This window comes from Metopolophium dirhodum, chromosome 1 (genome assembly GCF_019925205.1).
Source record: "Metopolophium dirhodum isolate CAU chromosome 1, ASM1992520v1, whole genome shotgun sequence".
Classification (NCBI taxonomy): domain Eukaryota; kingdom Metazoa; phylum Arthropoda; class Insecta; order Hemiptera; family Aphididae; genus Metopolophium; species Metopolophium dirhodum.
Genome location: NC_083560.1, coordinates 9,748,210 through 9,764,274, shown reverse-complemented (window position 1 = coordinate 9,764,274; position 16,065 = coordinate 9,748,210). Strand labels below are relative to the sequence as shown.

The 16,065-nt window shown below is 28.6% G+C and overlaps 1 protein-coding gene across 1 annotated transcript in view; it reads right to left on the bottom strand.

Moving 5' to 3' along the window:
• Positions 1-6,980, bottom strand: part of LOC132949155 (uncharacterized) — a 53,256-nt gene extending 46,276 nt beyond the window's left edge. Inside the window, exon 1 of the mRNA XM_061019953.1 lies at positions 6,857-6,980. Within this exon, the coding sequence (XP_060875936.1) occupies positions 6,857-6,980 (124 nt within the window). The remainder of the gene's footprint in view (positions 1-6,856) is intronic.
• Positions 6,981-16,065: the final 9,085 nt, after the last annotated feature.

Genomic DNA, 16,065 nt, shown 5'->3' with positions numbered 1-16,065 from the left:
AGTATCTAGTTATACGAGTATACGACCCACTCTTTTTACGGATGTAACACGACCTCGGTTGTGCATAATATAACATACTCAATATCTTTTGAATAGCCTTTTGGCATTTAGTAGTATATATTTGCCAATCGTTGGACAGCTCATCGTCTTTTGCTCGTCTTTTGCTCTTCCTATTGTGTTCATCGTCGTTTCTAGTCGGTAACGTAGCCGATGTATTTTATTTACATACGCGCATGCACTCGTCGGATCACATGCTCGCCACGTAGCCGACGAGAAAGGGAGGAATACGATTCCGCACGTTTTTTTTTTTTTGAACACGATTCCGCACACTTAATTGTTCATAGGAATACAATGGGAATTGGGTACAACGTTGTCAAATGTATTACAAACGGTTTATTATATATATTTATTATATAAATATTATAATGTAAAAAATATATTATAAAAATAGTTATCCCTAGTAAATAGATATACCTAGTGAGCCGTCATTACAAAACAGAAATATAATGTAAAATAATGTTAAATAGACATTAGTATCTATACTAAATAATATCTTATTTATACTAATAAATAAAAATTCAACGCATTTAAAAATATAACGTATATAGTTTTGGTAAGCGAAAGAAAAACGGTATTTGTTCAAGTTTAGTGATAGAATTTACTTAAATTTAGTGATACATAACAATTTTCAAACAGTGCAGGTGGTACGCAAATATCAAAAGGATGAGAACCGCTGGTATTTAATATATTACATAATATGTTAGTTTTTACACAGGTCGAACAGGCCGAACAGTAATCAAACTTTCTTACACCGACCGATAATCTGTGGAATAAAAAATTATAGCATTTATATTATTTGTAAAAATTATTGAACTACACAATTTATGAAAATGAAATGTTTTATGTGTATTACAGTGAGCATTAATACAATTTGTTTGCTTATTAAAAATTCTATCAAAAAGTATTTGAGTACCTACCTTGTATTTAATAAGCTGATAAAAAATAGTATTTAAAATATTCCCCAAAAATAATTTAATAAAAATATTATGATCAAACCTAACAACCTAACCTAACATATTATGAAGGGTAATTAATCTACTATAACTATATAATATCATAAGATTTAGAACAAGATAGTCTTAATACTGTTTACGAGGTGCAAATAAATAATATATTGATTATGTCAAAATAGTGTTAATATTTTTTTTTTTTAATGTCCTAGTTTAATTTGTTGTAGAAATAATATGACTCTCTGAATGTGCAAATTATGATTTCGCTATCATTATTAACTCGTTGAAAGACGTGAAAAAATCAAAAATCAAAATACTCTATAAGCGTGGCATTAAAGTTCAGTAAAATACGTAAAATACGTAAAGAAATCAATTTTTTCAATAAACGTGGCAGTAAAGTTCAGTGTTGTGCGTTTGCGTATAAACCTAAAATCGCAACTTCGGAATGATTTTGATTCCAAAATAATCATTTCTGGAAATATAATATGCACCATTGTTCTTAACTTGTTGAAATTCATATGTTTCAAAAAAAAATAACACTGGATAATAAGTTATAACTTATAAAATGAATTTATTCAAAATATTAAATTTTTTTTGTTTGTATCGTAATATTATGAAGGTAGCTACTTACGCGGTTTATAAAAGAAAGTCTCATTTTCTTGTACACAAATGTTATTAAGGTTCTGGGGGAATCTATTAACCCTCACCCACCTTTAATTTCACCCCTGCCACAGATAAACGGTCGGAGTAAGTATGTTAGGTTACTGTTCGTAGAGTTCGTATTATATACATAGGTGTCATGTAAAATATTTATATTTATAATTGTTACATGTGCTAATAGGCAATGTTAAATTTATTGTAAGTAACTACTTTATATTTATGTGTATGGATCAAAATATACGCTTGTGGGGAGGGCGGGACCACTGTAACTTCCAGTTTAATGTAAAGTGTGTAGTACGAAAAAATTATATTTTAGCCTCTGGCATATGCTACATATCCAAGGATCACGTTATCAAAATAACTAACATTTTCTAGATTTTAATTTACCTAACAAAACTATCTAAAATCTACAGATTTATTAAGATCAAAAGCAGATGGCATTTTAGATAAAATTGCTGTTTGTGTTAGTTGTTACAATTATTTTTTAGTTTTTGTACAAGTCAATTACGACAACCTGTGCATGTCTTTGTACTAATAAAAGAACAATAATTTATTCGTTTGTTTTTGTTTGATTTAACCCTGAACACTACATTCTATTTGTTGCGCTGTTACATAGATATACCTACGAGATCGATTTTTTTGGTAAACAAGGTAGTTATTGTTGAGTAGATACCTAGGTATATTTTGGCTTAAGTAGAAGACAGTGTTTTCGAAAATGAGAGTACCATGTAGATATACATATGTTTGTTTAAACATATATCACACGCATATTTACACGTATAAACGCAAAAGCGAGCAACAATAAATAAAATTCTAGACTGCAGAATAATATAATATTATATATAATTATATTTAATTTTCATACATTTTAATATAATATTTCCTAATTTGGTGATACGCTATAAGTAAGTCTCCTTTTATATTGAATTCATTATTATCGACATTAAATATTATTTGGTTTATTTGATATTAATAATAATATAAATAATAATCGTGCATTTATAATTTTATTAGTATATTTCATAATATTGCTTATTAAAAATACAATCAAAAAGTATTTGAGTACCTACCTAGTATTTAATAAACTGATAAAAAATAGTATTTAAAATATTATTACGACCTGACTCTGAATGTCCCTAACCATCTGAAGAGCTCTTGTCCTTTGATATGTTTGATAAATTTGATAACCATGATAAGTACAACTATTTCTTAATGATGGACAATTATTGTTTAATTATTTAGTACTAATTTGTTAATTTTAGATTCTGATTTTAATGTTTTGTTTTTAAAATAATGTGTGTTTTTTTAAAAAATTTTATTTGTGTCTGTCATCATTTTTTAGGATAGTAAAAATGTTAAGATTTTCTGCCACCCCATCTTTTCTGATCGGGAAGTGAATCTAGTCGGTACTCTTAAATTTGGTTTGGTGGTCAAAAGTAAAAATTTAGCAGTATTTTTCATAAGCACCGAAAAAATTTTAAAAAAATTAAGGAAAAATGGTAATTTTTACGCAAAGTAGGTTTTCCACAAAATCGATTTTAGATTTTAGTGTAACTCTAAAACAAATGAACATATATATATATGCGATTTTCACTGATTGTTTATATTCGCATTTTTATACACGATAAAATTTTAAAAATATTTTGATTTGTTTTGAACTGTTTAGGAACATTTTCAGTTTCCAATTGTATTAGTCTTTTTTTCTAATGTCTGTAGAACTTTTTTTTTTGGGTCTATGAATTTCAAAAAACTTTATTTGTTGGGTAAAAAAGCTTGAAAATTTAATATTAGGCTCATACAATAGCATTTGAAAAATATTAAAAATCCTTAGTCACAGTTTTTAAAAATTAAGTAAAAATGGGATTATTTACAAAAAATCGATTTTTTTTATATGCAATTAAACTCTTCATTTTTAAAACAGGGTTCCACATAAATATGTTATATATAAATTACTTTATTCACAATAATATCATCAAATATACTTGGTAATATCATAGGCTGACCGACCATTTTCACTCAGAATCGTTTTTTTTTATACAATGATATTATATCATTGAATTCAAATTTAACACCATCCATTACAGTGACCCACTTGTAACCTACTGTACAGCAGAGCGACATCCTCTTACCAACTTTTTTATTTTTTTTTTTTGTGTCTGTATACACGATAAGTAGTTGAAATAATGCTTCTATTTTAATTTTAGTATCTTGTTCGATGGGAAAGTGAATATTGTTGGTGCATTGAGGAGATCAAAATTCAAAATCCTCAATAGTTTTTAAAAAATGACAGGAAAAAACAACATAAAAATTAAGGAAAAACGGGAATTTTTACTCAAAATAGATTTTAAAAATTAAACAGATTTTGGGCACATTTTTCCCGGCCCATTGGAGGCTACACACTATATTACTCATGGTGTGTCCTCACAGGGTTACCGGGAAGATTGGGTGCACGGGCTTGTTACAGCCAGGACCACTTGTTGAGGGGAACAAAAAAAATATATGTGGTCCCGCGTCTTGTGACGCCTAACAAGATCGCGCATTTAATCATATTACGACAGATAGTTGACCGACGTCGACCAGCATCAGCATTGCTCTCGTGGGTGGACTTAGCTCATCATGGTGGAGTGACGTGGGTGTCCAAAAATGTTCCTCAACCACAACGGTGAAATGTCAAAACGCCGGAACGGTGAAGCGTTGTGTTTGTGACGCACACGGAAATGTCTTGTTCTATCAAGAACGTGTTGACGGTGGAGCGTGGTTCCGTGAAGATGGTGGAAAAAAGCGTCGACTAGTTGAGCGGAGCCGTTGAAACAAAATGTCGAACAGTCGAGCGAAACGCTGCTGAAAACATATTGTGTTGAGTCTGGAAGTTGGCTGTCGTCCGGCGTCGAAACTTGGTGGTCGGTATGTAGTGGGAGTAGGTCAGTGCCGTGCTTTGTTAGGAATTATACAATAATTGGCCTTTTGGGGACAGGTTGGTCCGCCGGTGTCGTGCCGTCCGGCCCGACGGAGGCGCGGACGGTATCGGCGGCCGTGAGCAACGGCGTTCGGACATCGAGCACTGCAGGTTGTGTTGGTCGGGGGACAATGGTTACATCTTAGATCATTATACAATGGATGAAGCTACTTTAATCATTTGCTGTGTCCAACATAACCCCCCACTTATTAGTAACCTTGAAATTAAATGGGTGGTGTAGATGGAATGTAAAGCGGCATAGGCGTAACCTAACCGTAGGTTGTAACCACTAAGGTACGCTCGGGGACTGTTTCTGATAGAATAATGTGCCAAAAAATGCTGTGATGTTACATTATACTATATACCAGCGGTTCTCATCCTTTTGACATATTTAAATTTGGTGAGATTATTTACGACCGATTATTTATTTATTTTTTGGTACATTTTTAAGACAGAATAAAAATAAAAATAATGATATATTTTAAGTATTAAATTAAATGATTAAAATGTTTACAATCTCATTTCTTTTTACAATTTGTCGGGCTATTCGGGCTACTTGGCAATTGTCGGAGAAAATTTTATAACGCGTGGTTCGTAGGTAGAGTACTAGAGTACTCTTGCTACAAATATTTTTTAGTTTTAGGTGAGTGTTTTTGTACTAATAAAACAACAATAATTTATTCGTGTGCACTTTAATCCTGAAAACCAAATTTTTATTTGTTATGCCATCGGAGTAAACTTTGGTATATAGACTTCAGGCTCCAGAACAATAAAAAAAAAAATCAATTCTACACGGCAGAAAAATATATTATTACCTACATATAATTTTATTTCATTTTAATAAATTTTAATATAATTTATCATCATTATGCGAAAGAATCATTGGTGAAACACTAAGCAAATCACCTTTATAAAAAAAATAGAATGCATTATTATTAATATTATTTATAATTTACTTAAATTATTAATTTCTATTATGATCTGTTATATTTATTACTGTTTCACCATGTATTATTATGTTCATCAAAATGTACCTATCAAAGACGTAGGTATACATCGTATCATATAATAATTTCGAACAACCATAAAAACTATGGTAATAACTAGCGTATTCCTTATACTAAGCATAATATAATTGTTGTTACTCGTTAACCACGCAATAAATTGGCTATCCACTTAGACGCGTCTAAATTTAGTAGTAGGCTACTATATTGTAATATAATTTTTCATCATAACGCGGAAGGATCATTGGTGGAACACTAAGAAAATCGCCTTCATAAAAAAAATGAAATGCATTATTATTATAATCTGTTATAATTTATGACTGTTTCACTATGTATTATTAAGTTCATCATATTTCATACTCATTGTCTTTTTATTTTTTAAAAGCTGTATGGCATTTATATTCTAAATATTAAAATTTTTGGTTTAGTTGATATTAATAATAATTGTGCCTATATAATTTTATTTTTACGCATTAAATGCTTATAATATTCTCATAAGCTAATACAATAAAATTTCATACATGTAAAATATCGTAAAAAGTTTTGAAATGCAAAAAAAAAACGTTTGCCCCAGTAAAGCTTGGGCAATATGAATCAACACTTTTCATTTTACAATTATAAACCTTTCTAATCTTATCAATCTTGTTAATTACCTTTAAATTGAATATTGTTACCTTAATATTAATTTTTTAAATTACTATTACATTTTTGATCACAATTACACTGAATACACAAATATCATGACTTAAATTATTTATTTTTACAAGCATTATTAGAATGACATTTTGAATTGCATTTTTTCCCTGATGCCTTACATTTACATTTTTTGTTTAAACATTGTTGAGTACAATTACATCTATCATTGCATCTAACTTTCCTTCGGTGGTTCCTATCTTATAGTTATCGTAATGAACTATAATAATAAATATAAATAATAAAATTATATGTATTATACTTAAGTTTATAGTAAAATTCGTGTTTTACCTGATAGGATAACTCCAAGAATACAACGAAGGTCACTGTGTGCTCTGTCTACATCAGATATTTTGATTTTGACGGTTTCACCCACTTTTCCTTCACAAAATCATTTTCGGATGATTCTTTCATTCGATTCGCTTGAATTTTTAAGTTTTGACTGACTCTGTTCTTACAGTAGTTATTTTATTTATTCTATTATCTATTTTTTTCTTCATTATTTTCTTCAATCAATGGTTCATCAAATTCACTATGATCTCCAGCATTCATTGACGTAATAGCTGCCTCTAAATCTTCTTTGGTTTTCACTTTATTAATAATTGATATTGGAAGTACCGATGATTTTAATCCAATTTTAGCACTACATCCAAACATTGCTTCATATGGGCTGCATTTTATTCCATGATGTAAGGATCGATTTTTTATGAATTGAACAAGTCCTTACTTTTAGTCCTTCGCTCCATTTTTTTTGTTTTGTTTTCTTGTAACCAAGTGGCAAATATATTTTACACATCTTGATTGGCCGTTTCGACGGACCCTTGACTTTGCGAATGTCTCGGTTTTCCGTGTATAATTTTTAAATCTTCCCACATATTGCATAATTCGTTTATTATTTTATTCACGAATTCTCGGACATTGTCGTTTTGTAGAATCGTTGGTGCGCCAAATGTTGTAAAAATATCAAGAAGTACATAAGCTACTTCTTCGGCACGCTTATGCATTAACGGGCGAAGCAAAACAAATTTTGTCAGATGCTCCCGATAGACTAAAATAAATTTATAGTTTCCGTCAGGTTGTGCCTGCATATCTATATGATCAAATTGACATCTAGAATTCAATTCATTTTAGATTATTGGTTTTACAACAAGACCTTTCTTTGCAGTACTGCCTTTCTTTTGAGAAGAAATACATAAATTTAAATATAACATAATCGATTGTCTCGTAATATTCTTATATTTTTTATTAAGTTCATATTCCATACGGATTCGTCCACCAGGACCGATAGTTAAATGAGTATCATTAATAATATTTAATAATTCTTCATTAAAAACATAGTACTGAAAATCATTACCTTCACTCACTGGAACAATTAATTTTTCCACATTAGATACTGTTATTACGTCATATTTTTTCAAAAGTTTATGGCCTCTTGATTTCAGTTTAAGTTGTTTTACCTCAGATATTAATTCATAATATTTAATTTTAGTTAAATATGTACTTTTAACACTTTTTTTTTTTAATGCAATTTCTAGATTTTTTAAATATTGCTCTTCCATTTTAATAAATTTAATTTAAATACCATACATTAATTTAACGGACGCCGAACATTATACCTACTGTAACGAACCCAATAATACGCATGATATATTATTGTGATCGTTTCGCCTTCGGCTACATTTGGCAACATTAAGATTAGATAAATATCAGCACATAGAAATTCGAATAAATTAATTGAATAGACAACATAAAAACTATACTTGGTGTATGGTAAGAAATAGGTGGGTGTTAAAATTTTATGTGGAGGTGTCTAATATCATAGGTAAAAATTTGGACTTCGGCGTCACTATAATATATTATTGTTTAATTATTTAGTACTCATTTATTAATTTATTAATATTATAGATTCTGAGTTTAATGTTTTGTTTTAAAAATGATGTGTGGTGTTTTTTTTAAAATTTTTATTTGTGTCTGTCATCACCTTTTAGGACAGTAAAAATGTTGATTGATGATTTTCTTCAACACCATCTTTTCTGATAGGAAAGTGAATATAGTTTGTGCTCTGGAGTAGGGGGTTGTGGTCAAAAGTAAAAATCATAAAATTATAAAAATATTAAAATTATTCAGGAAATTCCATTATAGATAAAGATGGTAAAATTGAAATTAGATACAAATGAATGAATCCTTAAAGTACATTCAAATAGGAAAAACCACTGTACAATTAGAAACAAGTGGACAAGTGGTTGCCACTCTGCTGTTCATTAGGTTACAAATGGGTGACTATAAAAGATGCTGTTCAATTTGAATTCAATGTTATAATATCATTGTATAAGAAAAACTATTTTGAGCGAAGACGCGCTTATAGTTAGCATATAATATTACTAAGTATATTCGATGATATTATTGTGAATAAACTAATTTATATATTACAACCTATTTACGTGGAACCTTGTTTTAAATTTTCAAACTTAAAATATAAAATTTGAACATTTTATACATTTTTAAGTACAAAATAATAAATAAATTTTAAATTTGATAAATTTTGTCTTTAAATACTTATAAAAAAAATTGTGCATATGTATTTTTAATATTTTTCAACTGCTATTGTAACAATTTATCAAGAGCCTTGTATTACATTTTTCCGCATTTTTACCAAACAAATAAAATTATATTGACAATTATAGAAAACAAAACTAAAAAAATTGAAAACTGACAATGTTCTTAAACAGCTCAAAAAGAGTCAAAGTTTTATGGTGTATACAAAATCAAAAATAAACATTCAGTGGTCTTTTCATGTATATACAGAAATTTGTTTTATTACAACAAAATTACAAAACTGCATAAGAAATCGAGTGAATATCCAATCTTGTAAAAATATGAACTTCAAACGCTCATGACAATTTTATTTGATTTGCTTGCAGACATTTTTTTTTTTATAAAGTTAAAAAAATCTTTGAGTAATATTGTGTTACATTTTCAAATTTTAGATTTAAATAGAAAAAATGGATTTTTAATATTTACTTTCTGTCTTTGAAACAATATATTAGGAACCTTCTATTAAATTTCAAACTTTTTTAACCAACAAATTTTGTTGATATTTACGTATAAAACAAAATACTAAAAAAACTAAACAATTTGGAAACTGAAAATGTCCGTAAACCACCAAAATAAGTCTACATTTTTTAAATATATTAATGTAACGGTGTATAGAAAATGATAATATACATATTCAGTAAAAATTACATGCATCATGCCAACGTTTTTACTATTATATCCGTGCGCAAACAGATATTTAGCCCACCACGGTAACTCCCAGTTTGATGTAAAGTGTGTAGTAGGAAAAAAATTATATTTTAGCCTCTGGCATATTATGCACATACCCAAGAATATTTTTGAGAAATATTTTTGTTTGTTATCTAAATATTATTTTTTTTAACAATTTTAAGTACATTAAATTAATACGAAAATATGCACAAATATACTAAAAATTTCTCAAATATGCACTTTTCCGAGAATATACAAAATATGCTAATTCAAACTTTGTATGAATACAATTTTGAATTTTAAAAATTAAGTATTTGAATAAATTAAATAATAAAGAAAAAGTGATCATACTTAAAAAATCACACTGTATATTGTATAACTTTATATATTAATTAAATTTTATGAAAATCTTCTAGAATTTAATTTACCTAGCAAAACTATCTACAATCTACAGATTTATTACAATTTAACGTAAGTAATTTGTCACACTTTTCAATGTCGAATAAAAGCGTTCATTGGAAACTGTACTAACAGGCAACGTTAAATTTATTGTTTCATAAAATTTAATGTTAAAAATATTTTTATTGTTTCTACAAAATCAGTCGGAATTTTAAATAGAATTGATGTTAGTGTTAGTTGCTATAATTATTTTTTAGTTTTTGTACATGTGAATTACGACAACCTGTCAATGTTTTTGTGCTGATAAAAGAACAGTAATTTATTCATGTGGTTTTGTGTGATTTAACCCTGAACACTACATTATATTTGTTGCGCCGTCTGAGTATACATAGATATACCTACGAGATCCATTTTTTTGGTAAACAACGGTAGTTGTTGAGTATGTACCTAGGTATATGTTAGCTTAAAGAGAAGACAGTGTTTTCGCAAATGAGAGTACCATGTAGGTATATGGGTGTTTAAACATATACCACACGCATATTTACACGTATAAACGCAAAAGCGAGCAACAATAAATAAAATTCTACATGGCAGAATAATATAATATTATATATAATTAATAATTATATTTAATTTTCATACATTTTAATATAATTTTTAATCATATGGTGGTACACTATAAGTAAGTCTCTTTTTAAATTGAATTCGTAGTTACTAATAAATAACAATTCAACGCATGTAAAAATAAAACGTATACAGTTTTGGTAAGCGAAAAAAAATGTTATTTGTTCAAATATAGTGATAGAATTTACTAAAATTATTAATTATTATTATAATCTGTTTTAATTATTACTGGTTCACTATGTATTATTATAAGTTCATCATATTTCATACTCATCGTCCTTTCAAAAGCCGTTTGGCATTTATATTCTCATAATAAATTTAATTTTTTGGTTTATTTGATATCAATAATATTTATGCCTGTACAATTTTATTTTTTTGCATTAAATGCTTATAATATTCTCATAAGCTAATAAAATGAAATTTCATACATGTAAAATAACGTATACAGTTTTGATAAACAAAAAAAAAAGTTATTTGTTCAAATTTAGTAATACATGAAAATGTTCAAACAGTACAGGTGGTACGAAAATATTAAAAGGATAGGAACCGCTGGTATACAGTACCTATATACTATAATATGTTAGTTTTTACACCGGTCGAACGGGCGGAACAGTAATCATACTTTCTTAAACCGAACGATAATCTGTGGAAAAAAATTATATCACATTTTTTTGTTAAAATTATTGAACTATAAAATTTTTGAAAATTAAATATTTTTTGTGTATTACAGTGAGCACTTATACTGTTTCTTTGCTTCTTAAAAATAGTATCAAAAAGTATTTGAGTACATACCTAGTAAACAAGATTCTTAGACATTAGTCATAATACTGTTTACGAGGTGTAAATAAATAATATTTTGATTAAGTTTAAAATTTGTTAATTTTTTTTTTATGTCCTAGTTTAATTTGTTTTAGAAATAATGTGACTCTCTGAATGTGCAAATTATAATTTCGCAATCATTATTAACTCGTTAAAATACGTAAAGAAATCAAATTTTTCAATAAGCGTGCCAGTAAAGTTCAGTTTTGTGCGTTTGCGTATAAACCTGAAATCGCAACTTCGGAATGATTTAAATTCCAAAATAATAATTTCCGGAAATATATTTTGCACCATTGTTCTTAACTTGTTGAAATTCATATGTTTCAAAAAAAAATTATGCTGGATAATAAGTTATAACTTATAAAGTGAATTTATTCAAAATATTAAATTTATTTTGTTTGTATCATAATATTATGAAGGTAGCTACTAACACGGTTTATAAAAGAAAGTCTTATTTTCTTGTAAACAAATGTTATTAAGGTTCTGGGGGAATCTATTAACCCTCACCCACCTTTAATTTCACCCCTGCCGCAGATAAACGGTCGGAGTAAGTATGTAAGGTTGCTGTTCGTAGAGTTCGTATTATATACATAGGTGTCATGATGTAACATATTTATATTTATAATTGTTACATATGCTAATCAATGTTAAATTTATTGTAAGTAACTACGTTATATTTATGTGTATGGAACAATATATACGCTTGTGGTGAGGGGGGGGGGACCACTGTAACTCCCAGTTTAATGTAAAGTGTGTAGTACGAAAATAATATATTTTAGCCTCTGGCATATGCTACATATCCAAGGATCACGTTATCACAATACCTAACATTTTCTAGATTTTAATTTACCCAGCAAAACTATCTAAAATCTATAGATTTATTAAGATCAAAAGCAGATGGAATTATATATAGAATTGCTGTTCGTGTTAGTTGTGTCCAATCAGTTATGCTTTCGAATATTGCTGGACTATATACTCTATTAATATTGTATTTTAATTATATTATAAGTTTAACACTTAAGGTATTTCAAATTCTAGGTTGTTATCTTCTGAGAATGAGACGTAAATGGATAAGAAATTTGGTGTAAATAGAATATAAATAAAACGGGATGATTTGTATTTGTTTAAATAATCAAAAGTAAGGATTTCGAACCAATTAGACCGTACGTGGTTAATTTAATGCAATGTTTAAATTTGATTTTTGAATAAATAATACCCAATGATAGAATGAAAATTTGTGTGTCTTCGATGTTGAATGACGTAGGTCTTGTGTACTGCTCCTTGCAGAGAAGCATCGTGCCCGTAGAGGTACACACTGCTCTGCTTGTGGCGATGGACTGCTCTCGAGATAAACTGGGCTCTCAAGATGAACTGGGGTCTCGAGATGAACTGGGCGATTTTTTGATGTTACTTTGCTATTATATAACTGGTTTTGTCCCCTCTTAGATCATCGCAGCGCAGCATTACGCGTGCTGGCTTCCTGGCCTTGAAGTTTAGATGTTGACGCGCGTCTTAAAATCCGTACTTAAACGAATATTTATTGGTGTTTATTATTGTTAAGGTAATCACATATTACTTGTGCTTGTGATTTGCATAAGAAATGTATGTATTTGTGACTTTATGTTCTTGTAACTTGGAGTACTTTGGTCTGTATGCTTATTTTTTCTATTATTATTTGTGTATCAATATTATATTAAGTTTTGTGGGTATGCAGAATTGGATGCTGGCTAGGTGATCAGTCTGGAATGTTTAGTTGTTTTAATAATTGCCTTGTTATTGTAGACGATTGCGTCATGTGGTACATATCCGTATCGTTATGTTTATATCTGCTTTGAAACAGTGGTTTCCATATATGGGCATAATAATGCGTCGACGGCTGTGAATTATAATATATTGATACTAATGAAGAGTTCTATTTTTGAACTGCGTATCATTTCCTAATTTTCCACCAGTGATGCTTCAGCGTAATGAAGAAAATTATATTAACATTTATGAAAATGAAATATAATTATATAATTATATATAGGTAATAATATATTTTACTGCTGTGTAGAATTGATTTTATTTATTGGTCTGAATCTGAAACCTGAAGTCTGTATACCTAAGTTTACCGAGACAGCACATCAAATAAAAATGTAGTTTTCAGGGTTAAATCACACACGAATAAATTATTGTTGTTTTATCGGTACAAAAACACTCATATACAACTAAAACATATTTGTGGCAAGAGTACTCTAGTACTCTACCTATAACAGTGTAAGAATTAAAACAAGTCGAAAAACTGAACCCGCGTTATAATGGAGTTGATGTGTACATTCGTTCTATGCACATAACCAATTAAATTGTTAATTATTTTTCGCTATAAACAGCGAATTATTATCGACGTCGCCGCACCATTGCGCGTCGGCATAGGCATTATAATTTATTTTTACTCTCATTCGTTTAATATATTCCGATTATCAGCTTATAAATAATATTATTTATAATAACAATTATTTAATACAATTTATAATATATATATATAAATATAATATTTGTTATATTTTTTTTTGTATGTGAACTACTTCATTAAAAACTAGTGATGGGCACTATCGAATAGTCACTATCGAACTATTCGATAGTAGTTCACTATTCGAACTATTCGATAGTCATTTCAAAACTATTCGAATAGTTAAAACATTCGAATAGTCACGATATATTCGATAGTTTTAAAACTATTCGAATAGTTTTTATTCATTCGAATAGTTCGAATAGTTCGAATAGTCGAATAGTTCGAATAGTCGAATAGTACGAATAGTTTCTTTTTAGAGTTTTAGACCATTACATTTTTTTTCATTGTTTTTTTTCTAAGTGAATTTAGAATTATCAAATAAAAAATTCGTAATAGAGTATTTACTATTTATTTACTTATTTTTTGCAAATATTTAATATTTATCCATTTTTTTCTATTTTGAAGGCTTTATTTTACGATTTTAATTGTATATTTGCCATTTGGATGTTTTTTTTTAATAAATCATATTTTTTTATGGATATTTTTTATTTTTGCATATTTCAACGTTTTACTGTTTTAGCGCATATTTAAAATATTGAAGGGCATATTTGGTTGGTTTTTATTTTTTAATGCATATAATTCTATGCTCTAGTAATAATTTACGAATTGAAATATTCGAATAGTCCATCTCCATAATAAAACTATTTGAAATTGAAACTTATTCGAACTATTCGATAGTGCTATTCGAATATTATTCCGAATTATTCGATAGTGCTATTCGAATATTATTCCGAACTATTCGATAGTGCTATTCGAATAGTCTTCCGAACTATTCGATAGTTTATCAACCTATTCGATAGTTTTTATTTAAAAACTATTATTCGGTTATGTAAAAAACATTCGAATAGATATTCGATAGTTTATTCAAACTATCGAATACTATTCGATAGTGTAAACTATTCGGTAGTGCCCATCACTATTAAAAACCCACGAGCCGCCACTGTATTTTGTATAATATACAATAGGTACCTACTAAGTTACTTATTGTGTCGATGTCAACTTACTCGTCTAATCATTTTTCGATTTGTCAAACATGTATTCTGATTAAAACATGCTTTGCAAGACTCAATGATGATATCATCACCACATTTTACATTTTTCAACTGACAAGGAGTGCATCTTTTTTCTTACAAAACGCCAATCAGTTTTTGAAGATTTACTTTTGTAATTTTAATGATTAAACGCAAGGGTACAAAAAAATCAGTATATAGAAAAAAAGATACTATGCAAAAATTATATAATCTTACATAATTGCCTGTAGTGTATTACCAATCCCCGTAGTAATTACCTGTAAAATATTTAAATATATTTTAAAAAGTAAAAAGGATTGTTATGTTCGATACAAGTATTCGTGGGTGATTCGAAAATCGAAATTAATGAATCGGTGTTATATTACGATATTACGATAGTAATATATTATGTTCGGCTGTATGAGACACTATAGAGTACGTGTTTGTTTGTTGACCGCCAACGATCAACGCACCGAATTTATAGAAAAGCACAATTCACAATGACCCTCCTCCCGCCACAACCCGAAAACACACAACTACGTGCATGCAGTGGCGCAACTACCAGATGTCGATCTCTGGGGCCCCGGCACGGGGAATTATTGATTCCGCCGAAACTATACCTGCTTAAGAAAAAGGTTTATATTGATTCCGCCGGCTATTAATTCCGCACGCTACTGTTTATAAAATCTACATATCGATTCCGCCGGCTACCGTTTACAATATTTTTACATCGATTCCGCCGGACACTATTCACAATATTTGATAATTTAATAAATAAAAATGTGTGATAATAACTTAAGGTAGGTCTCGAACTTTAATTTAAGTATTAATTTTTATTTTCTTAAGCCAAAGTCTTGTTTATGAATGTTATTTGGCCCTAAATTGTATACAATTATACAATAAATTCTATGTAGGTATAAAATAAAAATGCATAAATGTAAATATTTTTGATCATAATATTTGGTCACATGTCTAAATTGAATAAAATGATAATAATAGTATATCAGTATAAAATAAAAATGTATAAATGTAAATCGTTTTTTTCTAATTAATATTATGTATATGATATTTTAAA